Here is a 20,261-nt window from a genome sequence, read left to right as displayed (position 1 = left end):
ATTCCACTGTCATTGTAGTAATGACCCTTCCCAGCTCATAACCACACTAGCTGTCTTGGCCCAGGCAGCGCAGGACGGATTGACACAAGATCTGGCAGGCAGAGGAGGCCAGATATTTTTGCAGGCGCGGGGAATTAAAAATCCGTTGCCGCCGCGGCACTGACGAGGCTGCCCAGAGCGCTGACTTTATCCGTACGACGGCTCCGATATTTTCAGCCCAAGCCCAATGGGCTTTAGCCCATATGGCACCAGGACCTGAGCGAAGAAGTTGCTGCGACACCAGATCAGACAAATTGGATCGTAATTTCTTTCGTTTATAGTACTTGAACAACAGGGCCAGAGTAGAATGCTATTTCAGTCAAAAGCATATCTCTATAGGACGAAACCTGCGGACGAACTCTGGTTCATCATTGGGCCACGTCATTCCATTTTATCCACCGTCCGATTCCTTCCGGGCTTCATCGAGCCATTCGACCACGTCCGCACACGAGCTCGTAAGCTTGCTGCGTCTTTCCCGACGCCTCTCATCGTCCCTTGCCGCGGTCGCCGCCACGTCCGCCGTCCCGCCTCTGCCCGATCCTTTCTCTGCCTACGCGCGTCACGGCCCATCGACCGTCCGCCCGGTCTAGACTCCATCCACGGCGACGGCCCCCACAGCGTTGCGTATTTAGGCTGCGACGGCGCACGGACAAAAGCGGCGGGGACAGAGATACCTGCGGCGGCGGTGCTGGTGCTCATCACGAGCGGTAGCTGGTGCTGCATCTCATTCCATGACCGACCGTCTTCTATCTCAGATGCAGAACAGCAGCACGACATCACTTTTGAGTTTGAAGCCAGAGCCATGGTAGCGCCTGCTCTCCTTTCTAATCCAGCACATGCTGCTGCTCTGGACCTCTGGTCCTTCCAAAATCCAAATCCACCTCCGCAGCAGAGCACAACAGATTTGATGCTATTGCTTCGATGGAGGAGGAAAAAGGTAGCCGCTGATTCCGTCACGTTGGAGCCGAGCGAGCAGCCCGCTCTACCTTCAGGCCATGGTGGCCTGGCCGTATCCCACCTTTGCACACCTGATTGGAATTTTTCTCAGTTAAGCAGTAGCCTAATTAGTAATTACGTAGTTACAGCAATTTTATATGTTCAGGTTTGTTTCCCTGATATAAGATCAAAATGATACCGTTTCCCTTCATTTTTCTCAAATCCATTTGTACTAATGAAATGGCTATTTTCAAAATGTATCATACTGTATATATATACAAATCCTTCTTTTTCAAAATGTATATACATTACAAATCCTTCTTTTTCAAATTGTTTCTTCTTAAATGAAATGGCTATTTTAAGATACCAATTTCAGATAATTTATCATAATGTAATGATAGAATCTTTCATTCTTTCTTCACGAAGACGATATTATGGGGACTATTACATCTTCAAACCAGACCCAACCTTTGGTTGTCCCAAACACGAGTAATCAGTTTAGGATCTTCTGGTTTCTTTTTCTTCCTCCTTTGGAGCACTTATGTGCGCTTTGCGATCTGGCTTTTGTAATGCTCGATTTTCTCTACTTAATACAATAATGTGCAACTCTCCTCCGTATTCGAGAAAAAAAAACTAGAGCCAACCTTTTTGCTACACATATACAGATTTACAATATGTGGAATTCAAACTGAAATAAACTCTATCAGAGATGTTTCAGTCTCTCTAGCTTTAAAATTTCAGGTTTCTCAAGCTTTTCATTCCAATCAAGCCAACACCCAAACCAGCGCGGCAAAGCCGCGCTAAGATTTCTAGTTACATGGTAAATGCTTGAACGGAATTCGCTTGCTCCAGACATGGTTACACGATCCACACAGTACGACGAAGCTGAATGAATTATTTCACTCATGAGCTGAGACTGGCGTTCCAACCTTTCTAGATGGTTGATACAGCCCCAAAATACTACACCAGAAGCAAGAAGCTTTTAGCTGTCGCGTAAATGGTTTATTCGTAGACTGATACAAACAGGGATGGGAAGAACTAGCAGAAAATGCCCGAAACCTCTTCACTCAGGTGGGTCTCTGTGAAGCCGCGAGCTCTTCCATCCGTTGTCGCATTTTGTACTGCAGCATGGCCGGAGCACAGTCCAAAGGAGTTTCCCCTGTCCAACAAATTCATGGTGTTAGCCATTCCATCACTGAAACAAACATGCCTAGTTCGGAATTGAGTGAGAAACTGAATACTGGTCATAACTCAGCAGGATGGAATCAAGCATGGAACTTAAACTACTTCCCCCTTTAGGTCTAACTCCTAGTTTCATTTACAGCGACATTTTTTTTTGGTGCGTGAAGCATGCAGCAATATCATCAGAACCAATATTGGAATGACAGGCTGAGGGTACATGTTTTTCAAAATAACTTGAGCATCGACTAGTCAACTATAATAACACTTGGATGTAAGTACTTTAGTAACAAATGTCATCAAAACTATCACACAAATAGGCTTAAATAGTAAAAGGAACCAACCTTGTCCATTTTTGCTTTGAACATTTGCTCCATGGTCCATGAGAATAAGGGCAATCTCAGTCTGATTAAATAATGCAGCCTGCAATTGACCAGAGAGAGAAAAAGACATTAGATGTAGATTTGCTTGTTTGTACTCATGTGTACATGGAACACATGAAAAACAAAAGAGCTTCTGTTGCACAAACTGCTCATGTTGACATGCAAATGGGTCCTTAAATAGTATGGAGATATATAGCTTCTATGCTTGTCAAATAATTAAACAACTAAACCACAGACAACGACTGGTTTTACTTGTCTGTGTTCTTTCGGATATTTCGTACATATTCAGATTTCTTCAGTAATATAACAGATATATATGCTGTATGCTATTCTACTGCATCAATAGGTGCTGTAGGACTTATAGTGCAAACATTTAACTTCAATAATCTTGTATGATCAGACATTTATACACAAACAGTCAAGCAAATCATACAAAGATGCCTGAATAAAACTCAACCATAAAGAAGACATCAAAAGAGCACATACCAAATGTAGCAAAGTAAATCCTTGTTTGTCGCAATAGTTAGAATCCACTCCCTGGTCAATGTTGAATGTAAGAATCAAGCTGACAAGATGGAACAATAAAGAGAAATTATACCTGGCTAAGAAGTTTCTTTACACCCTTAACATCCCCGCTTTTAATTGCCTCTCTCAGTCCCTATAAGGAGTAAAGACTAGGTTACATAAAATCCCACTTTGCCAAGACAGTTGAATAATGAAAAAAGGAGGAGAATATTTGAGTTCTTCTACAAAAGAACTTACCTCCCCAGTGACTTCATAGTCAGAAAGACCCTTATCATTGCTATCGTTGCTCATCAAGCCAATATTTAAGAATGGGCTTCAACAACAACAATGAGGACAAGAGGAGATCAAATGATCAGTTCAGAGTTCAAACATCTGGTTAATGGTGTTTACTGCAGATATATTCAATCTCTACATTTCTAATTACAAAAGATAAGGCAGTAAGCTGATGGCAAAATTTTGGTTTCAGTTCTTGCTGGTAAAGTTGGCCCGTGACATAACATTACAACAAAAAAAAGTAGAGATAATAAATATGACCAAAAGGTTAAGCATTCCTCTTAAAGACGGCAGGAAGTGAGAAGTCCAACCAACCTTGAGTTGCTGCTAGAAGTAGCTGAAGCCTTCTGTTGGCTGCTAGCAGGCTTCTTGGGTTTTGGGTTCGACTGTGTGGTTGACGAGGGAACGGTGCTGATATTCTGCTGCATAGGATCATTAGGTCGATGCAAACCTCAACAAAGCATCAATATAATTAAAACGGATTGCCACCTACCTTTACAGGTGCAGGTTCTGGTTTCGGTGCTTCGCATATACACAAAGGCATCCCACATTTGCACTCAATAACGGGTGCCATGCTCTGCACTGTCAAATTCTTCATAGGCGACGAAGCATCCTCCTTACCCAAACTTAGCCCTGAAAAAGAATCAGCTGCTCCAGAAATGCTCCCAGCTGACCCGGCATTACCAGCTCGTCCTTGGCTGCAACATCACAGGACAATGCCAGTTACATATATACCCAAGCCAAGCTGCTTACTTCTAAAGAAAACATAAGTCACTGCGAGTATAAACAATCAAATTCCACCTCAAGATAATTACTAGGAGGATGGATACCTTGAGGATTTTTTGTTGAAGCAATTGTAGCAGACTCTGACGTCGGTATATATCCCGTACTGCGGCAGAGCCTGAAACAAGTTGAAGCTCAGGGTCAAACAGGCACTGCCAGTCCGCCGGAGCAGACTAGGCATAGTTTTAACATAAAACGCTCATCATGTCGGTTCCTTACCATGTGGTACGAAGAATGCTCGTGACATAGCGTCTTTCCGCAGCTGCGGCAGTGATGCTGTTACAGGAAAAAGAAAAAAAAATTCAATCAGTCACGGTATCTTCGATTCTCCACTGCTACAATTAGCCGGGGCCGAAACACGATCCGATTCGCAGCGGAAGAACGAATAAATTTACAGCAGAACGAGATCGATTCACGGACCAGAGAGGTAGAGACAGATGGAGAGAGTAAGGGATCCGTACCCGGCGGCGGAAGGTGCTGAAGGTGCAGCGGCAGACATCGCAGTTGGCGGACTCCTGGAACGGCGGCGGCGTCTCCATGGGCTCCGCTCCAGATGCGGCGGCGGATCTGGTTCCGAGCTGCTCCTGCTCACCTCGCTTCGCCGATCTGACGCGCAGGTGACGGGGAGAGCCGATGGATTGAGGAACTTGCGAGACCGGGAGGGACAGGGTCACAGCGGTGAGGAACGGCATCGACGTCAGGATTGCAGAGTTGCAGTCCACCACGTCTCGGCCGTCCGCGCAAGATCGAACGGCTCCCTGGCTTTGCGTCGTTTCCCGGCGTGTTGCCTCAGGAAATTTTTTTTTTCAGAAATATTACTGACCTCCATCTTATCACTGTTGTTCACTGTAGCGATTGTGCCCGTCTTTTTTACCCCTCAAAATCTTATGAATACATGAAACTTTCACATTACTAGATTTTATCGCAAAATTACTTGGCAAATACTCCCTCCGTGGCTCTGTCCCAAATTATAGATTGTTTTAACTTTTCTAAATTCATAAATAATATTATGCATCTAGACATAGGGTATATCTAAGTGCATAGCAAAATCTATAAATCTAAAAGGCTAAAACGAACTATAATTTAGAACGGAGGGAGTATTGTCTACCTTCAAATATTTGAATTTGTTATGGTTTTTTAGAAAACATACAGAAAAAAATGCTAAGTAAAAAAGCAACTTAAATGGAGGTTGGTATTATTTTAATTAAAAATGTAAACACAGGTGACGGTTCTTGGGCATGGATCCAGATCGTATTGCCTGCCGCCGACAGGTATACTGCACGAAATTTTAGATCATTTGCGCTCATTTAACATCCCAAAAGGAATAGCAAATGTGCTTCAAAATTTATAAAACTTTGCAAACATATGATGTAAAATGCGTGCATTCTATTTTGCATACATGATCATTAATTTCTGCTATATGATTAGTGTTACTAAATAAAAATGGTGAGGCGTTTTCTCTATAGCATTGTCGTCAGTAGTGTTGGAAATTTCAATTTGTTTTGCCATGATTTAACCTTACAAAAGAAAAGGGTAAACATAATTCACAACCCACGAAATTTTGCAAACATGGTAACCGGTTGATGTTATATATATAATGAGAAATTTTAGAGTGCTTGGAAATAATGAGAGCCGTTCATCCGGCGAAATCCGACGAAATCGAACGATGTTATGATGGGTGAAATCCAACGATTAGTGCTATCTGATTTCAAAATAATTAGTGCTATCTGATTTCAAAAATGGTTGAGTGATGTTTCCTCAACGTGAACAGCCAAGTGTTGGAAATTTTAGATGGTTTGCACTCATTTAACCTTCTTTAATTTGCATTAATACAAAATATATCACCACCAATTCAGCATTACTTAATTAGCACAAAATACCACTTGAGAAGCTGATTCTGAAACTTTAATTATTTGCATAATTGTGCTCCACAACCATTACATCAAGTAGTCAGGTTCAGGCTCACGCGAAATGAGCGACCAAGCGACAAGAACTTCCATTCTACAGGATCCAAAGCGAAGAGTACCATAACTTCTACCTGCTTTCGCAGGCGTGAACACCACCTCTCCTTCCACAACCTTGCAACCATCTTGCCATGCCTTGAAAGAAACTTTCAGCTTCCCACTAACATCAACAGAAACAACATGACGAGAGAGCTTCATAATGCCATCAGCGTTAACAGTCACGTTGCCATCTCCAAAATCGAGAAGGATGACCTTCTCTTGACCAATACTGGAGGTACGAGCAGCAAATTGACCACGAAAACCATCTGGCCATGACCCATCGGTGACTCGAACAAATACTGTGGCCTCCACAGATGAAGCTATCTCTCCCAACATAAACTCCATTGTGCTAAGCTTGCTAGTGTACTCAAATGGAGACGAACCAGATCCACCAGAGCATGTCAATGGCACAGCTAGCAAGCTCAAGTCCTTATCCTCGGTTTCGACATTGCCCTTCACTTTGAGCTCAACCTCGATGGTCACAGGGTCAGTCAACACGACAGCACGGCTAGGACCCGACGCACTAAACACTGATCCTGCAATCAACGCCCTGTTAAGTACTCATACTGAAGCATGCAAAAGAAGAAAGAGTAAACATTGCAAACCTTTTCAGTAAGCGTTTGGCAATCGTCCCTCGTCCGGTAGAAGATAATGTTGCGGTTTCGATCGACGGAGTCGCGCACGGCAACCATGCCGAACACATGGAGCGGCCACTGCACGCCCCTTCTTGTCGCTGCAACCCTAAACCTGCAGGGTATTGCAGGGCCGGGCAGACGGGGGCGGAGGGTCGTGTGTGAAGCGCATGGGATCGATGATCGCTGCACGTATTAGTTAATCAGATCGAGGAACAATTAATAGCGGCACGCACGCGTCGATTGTAGAATAAGCAGGCAAGTTTAACAGTGAAACTCACTGATGTCATCGAATGACCCGTAGGTGCCGGACCATCGAGCGATCCAGCTCTTGCGAAATTCGGCAACTGCTCGTCATCAGCATCCGACGACACCAACCCCTGATCTTCAAGATCCCTCGCCGCCATCTTTCTCGTTCGATTCACTTGATCGAGTTCGTCAATTTTCTTGAGATGCAGCGCCGTCGCCACTTTCCCCAAAAGCACCATGTCCGTCTTCTTCCAGTTCCACCAGCCGTCCGCCTTCGCATCGTCCACTCTCTCCTCGACGAGGAGCCCCTCCCTCCTCGTGATCGCCTCCATCTCGCACGGCGCGGGCACGGCAAACCCCTGGTAGCCCTAGATCGATCAGTTGCGTCGAGTAGCACAAAGTAACAGGGGAGACCAATGTAGTAACGTCAGGATAGCCCTGTACCGGTTCAAACTCGGACAACCCATGGAAACAGCCCATAACAAACCGCTCTGGAGGTCATCGACGGTTTGGTTTGCGTACGGTTCCGAGCCGTCTACCACAGTCCACGGACAGCTACCATGGCCGTCTCCACGCACCAGCTTCGTGCTTTTCAACCCAGCCAGACTCTGCATGGTCCACGGCCGCGACCCTGTGAGCCCGTCGCCTCCACGACACAAGCGAGCTCGTGCTCATGGTCATGGACGACGACAGCATAGCAACCTCCGCTCATCGGCTCGTCCTATGAAAATTGCTATGGTATCCTATCTTGTTACGCTTCACATTTGATGGGGTTTGCTTGATGATTCCGGACCATTGATAAGCCAAGAGTTCTCTGGAGAGGTTGCGCTTCACCTCCCCTCTAACTCAGTTCCTTCTCATGATTGCCCAATGCAGATTTAGACAGCAACTGGGTGAAATGGTGCGATGCTGAGGGTGTAATTTCAATCTTGGACAAATAACATGTTCAGTGCACACACGAAGCGTTGCATTCGTGCAAGACTGCAAGTGCAACAGACAAGTATAAATCACATGCGGCTTTGTATTTTCCTCAAATATCTTTTGCAAAATCCCAACGACTTGCCCAAAAGAAGAGAAAAAAAAGGAAGTCCTCAGAAACTGAGTTGATATCATGGACAAACAGCCATCTGATGGCAGTTTAATCATCCGGCACTTGCAGTTCTCACAATTTCATCAGTGGACAGAGACAACAGCGATTAGGTGGCACCAACAGAGTTTCTTTAGAGATAAAAATGCAAATCAGCAGCAGCACGGAATGAAAACAAATCCATATGAGAGGTGTCCGAAAATTATTTAGCAGCAAACAAGTAGGCTTTCATTATTGGACAAAAAAAAAGAAACCCTCAGAAACCAAGGCAAATCATAAACCAAGTCTTGAAACTTGGCATGTCATACGGCACTTGCAATGCATTAGGTTTCCTCATCGAGTATACCAAGATCCAAAACAGGCAAGCAGGTATAACTCCAATCTATCCTATAAATGAGAACTAGAAAAGTTACAAAGGAAATCAAACTTGTCAGCAACTTGAACTACCGAAATGTCAAAATCCTTATTATGTACCAGTTTTATTTATTGGAAAAATTGTCCAAGAAAATTATTTAAGATAGGACTGAGGTTAACTATCTGCAACTTACAAGCAGCTTTCAAAACCTCATTCCTTAGTTATTCTTTCTGAGTGGTCCGAATTTAACCAATGCTTGCTTCATTGAAGATTTTAGAAAGGATGACATAAGAAAAAGTCATCTCTCTTCTCTGGTTTATTACTGCAATGATACTTCACCGATGGCACAACTACCCTATACCACAAAACTGGAATTTCATATCTGCTTGATCAGGCAGTTCAGTTTTCCCATCTTCTGCCCTTATACAGTGAATCATAAAACTTTGCACCAGGTGCACAATATCCAGCATTATGGACCCTAACTATGTTAGCACCATTCATAATCCCAATGGTCACAGCTGAAATAGTAACAGGACCTAAATCAACTAGATTGGAATGGTTGCATATTTCACGCAAAAAACTTTTCCTTGAGGGACCGAGTAATATTGGCACATGTGAAGCACCTATGCTCATTTTACCTATCTCGCTCCTAATGGATTTTAACCCCTTAATAATTTCATTATTGTGCCCACATTTCTTGGAGAACCCAATGCCAGGTCAAGAACTATCCTCCACAACGGAACCCCAGATAGCTCAGCTTCTCTAACCTGTGTATATAGCTCGGAAGCAACTTCCTTGCAGACATCATCATACTGTAAATTCTTTTCACTTTGCATAGTTGATGGATCACCCCTCATATGCATTATAACATATGGAACTCCCAATTCAGCTGTAACTTTGAGAATTCTCGGGTCAAGCTGTCCACCGGATACATCATTGATCATGTGAACTCCTCTTTTCACAGCTTCAGTGGCGACTTCCACATAGAATGTATCCACCGAGAGCAACTTGCCCTCTATCTCAGGTATTTTTGTGATCTCATCCAGAACAGGAATCAACCTCTCAAGCTCTTCCCTTGGAGATAATCTCTTTGCAAAGGGCCTGGTTGATTGAGCACCAATATCAATGATATCTGCACCTTGTGAGATTAACAACTTGGCCTGAGAAATGGCAGCTTCCACTTGTTGAAACTTACCTCCATCACTAAAGCTATCTGGTGTCAGATTAAGGATCCCCATGATGAGGGTTCTCTCAGACCAATCAAGAAGACGATTCCCAACAGGCAGTACCCTTTTAATACCTTCTGTCCCAATTACAGATTCACCCCCAAGTTTCTTCCATAATTCAAAGAACCCGCCACTGCACTTTGAGAGTGAGTGCCAACTTGTCTCGATACCATCGTCGCAGGATGTACCCAGAAGGTCGACGAGAGGTGCTAAGACAAATGGCCTCTCATGAATGCGTTCATGCGGCACAATTAGAGTCTCACTATCAATCTGGGATTTGCCATATAGAAGTATGTCTAGATCGATTGGTCTTGGGCCATACCTTATCCCACCAGTGCGTCCTATGTCCTTCTCGATTTCCTTTAGCTTCTTAAGCAACTCGTGGGGTCCCATCCTAGTCATACCCCGAATGGCAGAGTTCAGGAACCGTGGCTGATCAGTCACTAAGCAGGGGCAGTTTCATACAGACAGGCATGCCTAGTGATGTTCACACCTGAGCTTTTCATCATCTGTAGCGCCCTGTCAAATGTACTGACTCTATCACCCACGTTGCTTCCCATAGCAATCACAATCTCTTGGTCGGCAGAACTGCCCCCACATGAAAACCGCGTCAACGAACGAGCCTTGCATGGAATAACATGTCTGGAAGCTTTGTTATAGGAGCTGAGAGAATGTCTAAGATCAAATGCTGTCAAACAAAATATACAAGGGAGTGAAGTGAGAGTTGGTCTTGATTGGGAAATATGATGACCTGAAAAGCGCAAGTTGAAATATTGCCTGAAACTGCATGTGATTGCACTAGTCCTCCATAGTAGTTCGTAGCAGCTGAAAACATCTTCTTGAGTGACTCCTTAGCATGGAGGAGCATTGTTCAGCATACAAGAATCAAGAAAGCCACTGGCTTAAACCAATTTATAAGCTTGTTGGATCTTTCATGGGTGCATCAATACTTCAAATATGGTCAGTCACAGTCACAATAACAAATGAGCTGATATATGCATCATGCACATAAGGTCGACAAGCACACTTGCTTCAAATTAAAAGTTGATATCATACAGGGATGAAAAATAAAAGCCAGATAGCACATTATGCACACAACTATCAAAAGGTCCACCCAAACACCCAAAAGAGGAAGATAAAAAATTTGTGACATACAAAGATATAATAAGGGGCTGTTTGGATACGAGGTGCTAAACTTTAACAGTGTCACATCGGATGTTTGGATGCTAATTAGGAGGACTAAACATGAGCTAATTATAAAACTAATTGCAGAACCTTGTGCTAATTCGCGAGACGAATCTATTAAGCCTAATTAATCCATCATTAGCAAATGGTTACTGTAGCACCACATTGTCAAATCATGGACTAATTAGGCTTAATAGATTCGTCTCGCGAATTATACTCCATCTGTGCAATTAGTTTTGTAATTAGCTTATGTTTAGTACTCCTAATTAGCATCCAAACATCCGATGTGACAGGTGTTAAACTTTAACAGGTGTTTCCCAAACACCCCCTAAGTCTAAAGTTGGCATTGGAAAAGCATGAAAGGATCCACTAAAAAAGTGCCTATCACAAAACTGCGAGGAAACGCACCAAGTGCTCTAAACAGCTCTCCTGTCAAAGCAAAACCTCATAAAAATAAGCTACCAATGCCCAAATCAGAATAAGAAAAATAATTCTCACAATACTCAAATTAGCTCGCCGTCAAAGACGCTGAAGTCTCTGTCTCTCAGCAACCTCAACTCCCAGAGTCAAACTTGTTACACGCAATATGCATAACAGATTATCCAAATTCACGTTTCACTTTATGTGCCTAGTTGGATCGAGAAAATGAAATACAGTTAGCTGTACAAGGATACAATTCAGAAGAGCAACGCTGCATGGTACATACCCGAAGATTTGTCGATGCGGAGGCGTCATCAGCGGTTCAGCCGCGGTCGTGGTGAGCGTCCTCGCCCTGCTCTCTCTCTCGCTCTCGCTCCCTGGCTGGGTTGGAGCAACAGGCGAGACGCGTGTACCCCGTCCCTCGGCGACATCGGCAGCACCCGTACCCGCGCCACCCAGACCAGCGGTGGTAGACACGGCTTTGCTCACTCGGAAGCAGGGAGAGGCGGAGAGGCGGAGGAGGAGGGCGGCGGCGCCGGCTTCCGTTCTGGCTTGTTCGTCTCAGATGCGATGCGAGAGGCCGGTAGGCGGCGGCGGTTGGTGGCCGATGTCAGCGCGTCCCACCGGGCCAAGAGCGAGAAGGAGATCAGATTTGGGCCCGTACCGCCCTACCAGTGGGCCAAAAGCCGTCGTACGCGGCTGCGGTGCCTGGGCTTTTTTGGGTTCGCGCGTGTGTGGTGCGGTGGGCCGCGGCGCCTCAACGAGCGCGCGGACGATGCGGCGCGGCGTGGCGGTTCCCTGCCGCCACCGGCGTTCCGTCCTTCCACCGGCACGGGCGCACGGTCAACTGCGATCAACACGAAGCCATAGGTGGCGAAGTGTGTTCTGAAACGACCGCTGAAACACGGGCGGCAAAGAAAAGTTATGCGAACACGTTTTGGCTTCGTTTGGTTCTTCCGGTCCCTCCTAAAATTCCTGTAGTAAATATAGATTAATTACAAAATTAATTACTTAGATAGAGGCTAATTAACTCCCGAATATTTGATGTGACATGAACTTTAATCCGAACTAAACATCCATACAGCCCCTTGGTTTGTTTTCAATTCGTATCGGGTCTTATTCACAACTCAGTCTAGCTCGCTTAAAACTCGTATTCCCCGCCGGACTCGCCGTGGTGCCGCGAGTGGCTCTCGTGCGTCCTCGTCATGTTGGTCCTCTGCACCAGGCGCACGACCTCCAACATTGGCGGCCGGAACTCCGGCTCCGGCTGCGTCAAGGTAGCATTTCAGCAGCGGTCAGAAGTATTTTTACATCGAGAAATTTGCTGTATTGACACTCCAAACAACCGGCTTCGCAGATTTGACATCCGAAATATTTGCTTGGTAATTTTGATACCTGAAATAGTAGGTTGCTTGATTTTGTATCATTCTTCTCTTTTTAATCTATTTTCTTTTGTTTTCATCATTTTGGCCTATCAAACGACACATGTGCCCTTGCATGTATTGGTGTTTATCTCTGTTGCTTTTTCTCTTGCCTAAACGAGGCATGTACGTTGACTGAACTTATTTTAGCTCAAATGAAGTTAACTGCTAAGATTTATTTATGAACTATATGTGTGAACTATTCAACCTATTTGGTTGAGATGTGTAAACATGAACATAGTATAAACTTATTGTGTGAATCCTGACTGAGGCCTTGTTTAGTTGGGGAATTTGGGAGGTGCCAAATTACTGTTACAGCACTGTAGCACACTGTAGCGTTTCGTTTGTATTTGTGAATTATTGTCCAAATATTGACTAATTAGGCTCAAAAGATTCGTCTCGCAAAGTACAACAAAACTGTGCAATTAGTTTTTAATTTCATCTACATTTAGTACTCCATGCATGTACCGCAAGTTTGATGTGATGGGGAATCTTCTTTTTGCATAGTGTCAAAGTTGGGAGTTGGGAGTAACTAAACATGGCCTGAATGTATTATGTTTTAGGTGTCAAATATGCGAAGCAAAAGTTTCGGATGTCAAACGTGCGAAACCACATTTTAGGACGTCGATAGAGCAAATTTCTCTTTATCTGGGGGGCAAGGGCAATGAGAGAGCTGCATGAACTGAAGGCGATTTTCACATGGACGCAGAGGGCGATGGCGTCGGCGAAGCGGGAGAATGATTTCGACGGGTACAGCCCCTGCAGCGCGGGGTCGACCATCTGGTCCAGCGCGTCGATGTCGTGCAGCTGCGGAGTGGCCCACCGGACCAGCGATTGCTCGGGCCGTGGCCGAGTCCTGCAGTAAGTTCAGAGAGCGAGTCCTGCATGTGTTGCTACAACTAGCTGTCTCAGATTGTTCTTGTGGAAGTTCAGAACATATGTGAGAGAAAATAGTGTACACGTCACTCTTCAGGGAGTACAGACCAGACATGGTCACCTCAGGTGCCCTTTGTCCCCTGAGTTATCATCTGATTCCTGAAATTGTTGGTTTTATAAGTATAACACTTCAGAGCAGGAAATATTTGCGCTGATTTTCACTAAGGTCCCGGATCCCTTCATTTTCGAAGGAATTGGAATCTACTATATGGAGTAGGCTAATTATCTTGAAATTTGGCATTCCACAACTTTTCAAAGTTTAGATATAAGTCTATCTTAAATTTATGGGGTAGGAGATGGAAATCGATTCTATAGATCCTCATGCTATGTTTCTAATGTGCAATTTATAGCACGTTATTTGACTCGCTTAAGTATCTCTCTTATATGGCCAAAAATAATATACAAATATATTCCTCGTACAACTATATTAACTTAATTAATTTATGTCTAAATTATGATTATTAGAATGGAATTTAATTACAAGGATCCAAACAGGGCATAATAGAAATTTTCAATATAAAAATACATAGTAGAGCACAACTATGTATCAGGAAAACAGAATTTTTTTTAGAGTAAAAAGGTGCAATCATACATCAGCTCACGCCTCACGATGAAAATAAATCTATATGAGAGGTACCCAAACATTATTTAGCAGCAAACAGTTAAGTTTCACAATTGGATGATAAAACTCTCAGAAACCTAAGGAAGCCTAATCTTTCTATCGGATTGCCTTCCCAGCCGAGTCATTGACCAAGTCTCGAGACTGGGGTGTCATACGACACCTACAGTACATGAGGTTTCCTCATACCAATATCCAAAATACAAAGTTACAAGGAAAAGATGCAAACACGTATAACTCCGATCTGTCCGATTAAATTGGGAAACAAAACTTGTCAACATTTCCTAATTACTGAAAGTCTGAAACGTCAATATCCTTCTGATATGGTCAAATTGGGGAAAACATTGTCCCGGAAAAATTGTTGAGAATTGAGATATGACCAAAAGGATAATTATCTGCAGTCTAGAAGCTTTTTGTAATACTTTTTAACTTCTTTTTAGTGAAATGCTTGTCCAGATAAGTTTTCGGGGAAAAAAAACCGCCACTGCACTTTGAGAGCGAGTGCCAACTTGTTTCGATACAACCAGGGGCGGAGCCAGGATTTGAAGTAAGGGGGGCAACGGACAAAGCAATGTAGAACTGATAGTCACGTGAGCTGATTTTAGTCACATATAATGATATAATAATAGCATGTTTTATAAGTCTTAACCAAAATAAAATTACATATCTATCAATTTAAATTTAGCTCTTCGACTAGCAGCAAGATTATATGCTGTAATAATATCATCAGTACTGATTGATGCAACCAATTCCTTCTCAATATAAATTACCAAACAATCTCGCAGAAATCCATCTCCCATTGTACATCTGAGACGTGTCTTCGCAAGTTTCATAGCTGAAAAGCATCTTTCGGTGGTTGCAGTTGATACTGGAAGAGTTAATACTAATCTTAATAACCTGTCCACCATAGGATACGATGAATATTTTCCTATTTTAAATAGTCCACTTGTTAGATCAGCAAGTGTTGATAATTCCTTTAGTTCTGGACTGTTGCATACATCAATTTGAAAATGTGGCAGCTGACACTCTAATTGAGCTCTTTCTTGACTTGAGAAATCAGCAGGATAATATTTTTCCACCAGAGTGCATATATTGCCTATGTTGAATGTGTCCAGCCTAGGATCCAAAGAAGCACAAAGGGACAAAAGCTCTGTCGCTTGAGAACTGAATCGATCTTCTAACTCTGCTAGTTGTTGATCAATTGCAACATTAAACACATCTACTCTGTAATGGTGAAAGGCTGTGGTGTTGTCGTTCTTGTTTCGAGATTTAGTCACATCAACATACCTACAAATGGGAAGATATGGATTGATTGATGAACAAGTGCAATTTAACAAAAGAATAAATAATTTGGGGGAAAAACATACTTCTTACTCAGATTCGGAATATCAATTTCGTGCTTACCACAAAATAATTTGACCTCGTCAAGAAGAGGTTCCCAACCATTATCTCGCAACTCACCAAGCAACACTTTTGTGGTAGAAACAGAATCCACCGCATTTAAGATATCAATGCTCTTCTTTTGGAGTGTCTGGCACAATACATCAGTGATCTTCATAATCTTTTCCATTAGGAGTAGAATAAACACAAAATCAAATGTGACAATGATTCGTAAGGCACCACTGGCATCTCCCCGAGAATACTTTGAAACTGAACGATCATTAGCAATGTTGCGTAGGACTGAAACTGTGGCACCAAACATCTTCTTTAAGCTTAGAATAGACCTATAGTGGGAACTCCATCTAGTGTCCCCTGGCCTTTGTAGGGAGGAAATCTGATTTGCCCCTCGCCCTGTGTCAAGCTCTCCCAATTCAATTTCATGGGCAATTTCCTCTGCTTGTTTTGCTAGCAACTCATCATTGCGCTTAGGAGAAGTACTAACAACATTTATGATGAAATTTGCATGCTGAAAAAAATTGTGTACCTCATGTACCTCCCTTGATGCTGCTACGAGGGCCAACTGAAGCTGATGAGCCATGCAATGAATAGAATATGCATATGGGCACTCATTGAGAATTAGAGCTTTCAATCCATTCCACTCCCCTCTCATGTTACTGGCCCCATCGTAACCTTGACCTCTTATATCTTGTATGCTTAGGCCATTAGTTGACAGGACAGCACAAATTGACTCTTTAAGTGTCAACGTTGTAGTATCACTAACATGGATCAGATCAAGGAAACGCTCCTTTATAAGGCCTTCCTTGTTGACAAATCGGAGGACTATCGCCATTTGCTCTTTTTTGGACTCATCTCGAGCTTCATCAACCATTATGCAAAATTTGCTATTGCTAATTTCTTCTCTAATTGATTTCTGCACTTTTCGAGCAAGTATGCTTAGAATTTCCTTTTGGACATCAGGTGAAGTGTATTTTGCATTTTTGGGAGCATTTTCCAAAACAACCTCATTAACCTCCGTGTTATAGGAAGACAAAAGTTTGACCATTTCAATAAAGTTACCTCTATTTATTGAATCTGGAGATTCATCATGGCCTCTAAAGGGACAACCTTGGAATGTCAACCACCTATAAGTACATAAAGAAAGCAAGTTAAATTTAAATACTGCACAAAGACATGAGAATTTGATCTTATTACCTAATGCAATCAATCGTAGTCGCAAGCCTTCGTCTTCCTTTTGCAACCATTATCTCTTTTTGTTTAACAATCACATTGTCAATTTGAGCCATTGTGTTGTGGGCTGAGCCGGCATCTCCCATATGTTTTAGAAAAGAACATTCATTTCCGCAATTAACTTTCTTCCAATTCTGAAACCCCTTTACTATGAATGTATCTGATCCAACTTTCCCAATTGGCTTCTTAGAAAATAAAAAACATGGCAGACAGTAAGCACGATTTGTATGAGGTGAATATTCTAGCCAAGTAAATTGCTTGAACCAGTTACTCTGAAATCGACGACGATGAGCTAATTCACTAAGTGGGTACTCTGCCAACACAGGTTGATATGGACCCTCTGAAATATAAAATCTTCGAGCTTCATCTTGTTGATCCGCTGACAATTCCAATATCTGAACACGTTTATCAGGGTCTCTCTCAAATCTAGTAGCAATAACTGGTGGATGCTCGGCAACCTCGGCTTCGATTGGTTCAGCGGTAGCAGCAACATTACTCTGATTATTAGAATTTTGTACATGATCATTATGAGTTTCCCCTTCTAGATCAGGAGCACTTGAGCCAATCGGCTTAAAAAAAACTATTGATAGTCTTTCTCTTCTTCATATTAATCATCTGTACGATTGTACATGCATCATGAAACACATAAATAAAAAATCCCTAAGATTTATAACCTAGAAAAATAAAGATAAGAGAAAACAAGCTACGCAAATGAACCACAGATCCAGGAGACGCTGCTGCCTGCTACGCATCAGCGCATGGCTGGCCTCATTCTTGAATCCTTGGATTGATTCCTCGTCTTTTTTTTGACTGGCGGCGGCGGCGGCAGGAAAACGAACAGAACGAACGGAGGAGGCGACTAGACGAGGAGCGACTGCGACTCGGTATTGGCGTCTGGCGGCAGGAATAAAGGCCTATTTTTTAATTGGGCTAGTGCCCAGGAGCCAGGCCCATAAATGCCGCTTCCAACTCCAACCGTTCCTCAGGCCACCGTGATAGACTGATAGTCTGATATTCGACCAACCGGCCAGGCCACACGGGGTGCCAGGGCCACTGCTTATGGGTGGTGCCCGACAGGGTCAGGGGGTGCCAGGCCCCCCCTGCCCCCCTCCCTCCGCCACTATAAAAAAAACTTGTTTCGGTACAATCATAATAGGATGTATCGAGAGCGTGTTTGCCCTCCTGGTTTCAGAGCGTGTTGCTTCTGTTGTGAAGCACAAACCCAATGAATCAAAATTCAAAGCCCACCATGCTCTGCTAAACGAAAAGGAACATGAAGTGACCTGTGCAGGTGCAGAGAGAAATATTTGGAGCAATAATATTGCAAATGAACAGGATGATTAATTTAGATAGAACGATCTAGGATTAAAAAAACTCCACCGTCACACCATTCTATGATTAAGTGTGTTGGCGCTTTTTCTAACCAACACACGAATGCGCTAGATCGCGCGGGTTGCGAACAGATCGAATAGCAAAGATGTTGCACAGGCTAGTCAGACCGATCCAACAACCCGGTCAGACCAGTTTCTCAGGGTTTGGCTCAAGTCGATCGTTCAAGAGGGTAACTAATACACTTACGTGGTAGAGGACGGCTAGGTTTACAAGCAAACCAGCAAAGGGATAACCAACGCACTTATGTGGTGAAGAACGACTAGTTTACGAGCAAACTAGCAAAGGTCGTCGAAGCTCTCGCCCGGGAGGGACCCCGTCAGGGCGTGGACGTCGCCGGCGTGCCCTAGGTCGACCAGCAAGCCTAGAACACCATCTATGATTGTGGAGAACAGTAGATGAATAGCATGGAGGTTGGAAAAGGATTAGGGTTTAGGAGATAAAAGTAAGTTGTAGATTGATTCGATTGGGATGCCCTCAATCGGCCGTGGCCCTTTATATTTATAGGGTGGGGAGGTCTTGCCCTAGTAGGAGTTGAAGGTTGTACAAATTCCGTGTCAAAATACAACTCCTAACTCGGATTAGGCTGGACTGACCGATTAGACCGCCCATCCCAACCGATCAGATTGGTCAGCACAGGGCTGAACCTTGCTAGGGACATATCTCTCTCATCCGGACTCCAAATTGGACGTTCCACATATACATTTCGATCGTATCGATGAGATCTATGCAATGGTGAAGTCCAATTTGTATTTTGAGTACTTTGGTCAGACCGGTCTGACCGATTAGACCGGTTGGCCGTGCCAGACCGGTTACAGAGATCCAGACCAGTCAGACCGCTTGGAGGAACCGGTCTGACCGGCTGGTCTCAGCCTGATCGGCTTGCTGCCACTTTTGGGCTCCAACAAAGTGTGTGAACAAACCAATTGACAATGGTAAGGGATGGAACTTTTCTTTTCTCTAAGGTGATTTGTTTGACCTAAACGCAATCAAATGGACTAATCTGGAATTCAAAGAAAAAATTGAAAGAAAATGAATTGAGTGGGTGATCTAGAACTACCCATGAGTACCAACTTGTATCTCTAATGGGAAATCTAGGACTTTTGGCAGCTTCACAAGTCATACTAAGTCATAATCAGCATGAACAAATTAGAAGTTTGATTCTTTGGTAATAGAAATTCAACTTTTGTTGCCTTATACTCATTCATTTTCACAGTTCCCTACCACTTTCTAAGGAGCATTACAGTTTAGTAGCTTGTTTGTAAATGGCTTGAACTTGGATTTGTGGCTTTGTTCAAGTCAAGAAAATCCATTCAACCAATTTTACGGTTGCGGAAGAAAAAGCAATGACATTTGGCCTGGTTCATCGTATGAGCAAAATCAAGGGCAAGGGAATAGTACTTACCCATGAGTCTGACACACCAATATCGCAAAAGAAAATGGTGGGTCCACAACATAGAAAGAAAGCTAGTCACTCTGGTTATTTGACACATTAATCTTTCTAATCAATAGTGGGATCCTTCACAGTATGCTCAATGTATAAATATCTGAGAAATATCTAGCTTGCAAGTAATGAGGTCATTTTTATAAATACCAACCAAAAACTTTTATGCAGATTCTATTTAAGGGAATGTATTGGCTTTGACACTGGAGATTTCATTTAAAAAAAGTTAGTATGAAGATATCTGTATCGAATTGTCAAATTCTGATTGAATTTCAGCATTTGGCTTATGGATGGGATCAATACCTAGTACTGTCGGAAACTTATGGAAGACAATCTAATGATTATTGAGCAAAGTATGTTTGTCAATGACCTACTAATGAGCTTATGGATGTAGGGTGAGTAACCCGTAGGGTTGAATAAGATCCTCTAGTAGCCATAGCAACTAAATCTCATGCATGCCTGTATGGTATGACAACTAACCACAACTTGCATGGGAAGTTGGTAGAAAAATATGTGCATCACAGCATCAACTAGAATTAACCAAAACAA

General features: G+C 43.2%; 3 protein-coding genes and 1 pseudogene across 4 annotated transcripts; all 4 read right to left on the bottom strand.

The window, feature by feature from the left end:
- Window positions 1–1,654: 1,654 nt before the first annotated feature.
- LOC101771565 (vacuolar protein sorting-associated protein 27) lies at window positions 1,655–4,840 on the bottom strand. 2 transcript variants are annotated; one of them, XM_004958268.3, is made up of 10 exons: window positions 4,580–4,840; window positions 4,338–4,394; window positions 4,166–4,236; window positions 3,829–4,033; window positions 3,651–3,757; window positions 3,300–3,375; window positions 3,136–3,195; window positions 3,024–3,074; window positions 2,499–2,577; window positions 1,655–2,134 (listed from the first exon to the last, which is right to left on the bottom strand). In XM_004958268.3, exons 1-10 carry the CDS (start codon window positions 4,808–4,810, stop codon window positions 2,043–2,045), a joined length of 1,029 nt encoding a protein of 342 aa, XP_004958325.1. In that variant the 5' UTR covers window positions 4,811–4,840; the 3' UTR covers window positions 1,655–2,042. The 2 variants fall into 2 exon arrangements, with proteins under 2 accessions (XP_004958325.1, XP_004958326.1); XM_004958269.3 differs by having other exon boundaries at window positions 3,651–3,754.
- A 1,174-nt stretch (window positions 4,841–6,014) lies between these two features.
- On the bottom strand, window positions 6,015–6,622 carry LOC111255665. The gene has a single exon (XM_022823886.1). The coding sequence runs from the start codon at window positions 6,464–6,466 to the stop codon at window positions 6,056–6,058; it is 411 nt and encodes a 136-aa protein (XP_022679621.1). The 5' UTR covers window positions 6,467–6,622; the 3' UTR covers window positions 6,015–6,055.
- Window positions 6,516–8,397, bottom strand: LOC101770899. The gene is made up of 3 exons (XM_022823885.1): window positions 7,035–8,397; window positions 6,727–6,939; window positions 6,516–6,657 (listed from the first exon to the last, which is right to left on the bottom strand). The coding sequence occupies exons 1-3, from the start codon at window positions 7,332–7,334 to the stop codon at window positions 6,613–6,615; spliced, it is 558 nt and encodes a 185-aa protein (XP_022679620.1). The 5' UTR covers window positions 7,335–8,397; the 3' UTR covers window positions 6,516–6,612.
- A 291-nt stretch (window positions 8,398–8,688) lies between these two features.
- On the bottom strand, window positions 8,689–10,942 carry LOC101770486 (annotated as a pseudogene).
- Window positions 10,943–20,261: the final 9,319 nt, after the last annotated feature.

Source organism: Setaria italica, chromosome II (genome assembly GCF_000263155.2).
Source record: "Setaria italica strain Yugu1 chromosome II, Setaria_italica_v2.0, whole genome shotgun sequence".
Taxonomy (NCBI): domain Eukaryota; kingdom Viridiplantae; phylum Streptophyta; class Magnoliopsida; order Poales; family Poaceae; genus Setaria; species Setaria italica.
This window is presented reverse-complemented; position numbering and strand designations above follow the sequence as displayed.

Coding starts and splice junctions, on each gene's coding strand:
- LOC111255665 (XM_022823886.1), bottom strand. CDS start 6,466: ATGGAGTTTATGTTGGGAGAGATAGCTTCATCTGTGGAGGCCACAGTA.
- LOC101770899 (XM_022823885.1), bottom strand. CDS start 7,334: ATGGAGGCGATCACGAGGAGGGAGGGGCTCCTCGTCGAGGAGAGAGTG. Junction 6,940..7,034: donor CGGGTCATTCGATGACATCA/GTGAGTTTCACT, acceptor TAATACGTGCAG/CGATCATCGATCCCATGCGC. Junction 6,658..6,726: donor GCCAAACGCTTACTGAAAAG/GTTTGCAATGTT, acceptor CGTTGATTGCAG/GATCAGTGTTTAGTGCGTCG.
- LOC101771565 (XM_004958268.3), bottom strand. CDS start 4,810: ATGCCGTTCCTCACCGCTGTGACCCTGTCCCTCCCGGTCTCGCAAGTT. Junction 4,034..4,165: donor TTCAACAAAAAATCCTCAAG/GTATCCATCCTC, acceptor GTGATGTTGCAG/CCAAGGACGAGCTGGTAATG. Junction 3,376..3,650: donor ACTTCTAGCAGCAACTCAAG/GTTGGTTGGACT, acceptor TTGTTGTTGAAG/CCCATTCTTAAATATTGGCT.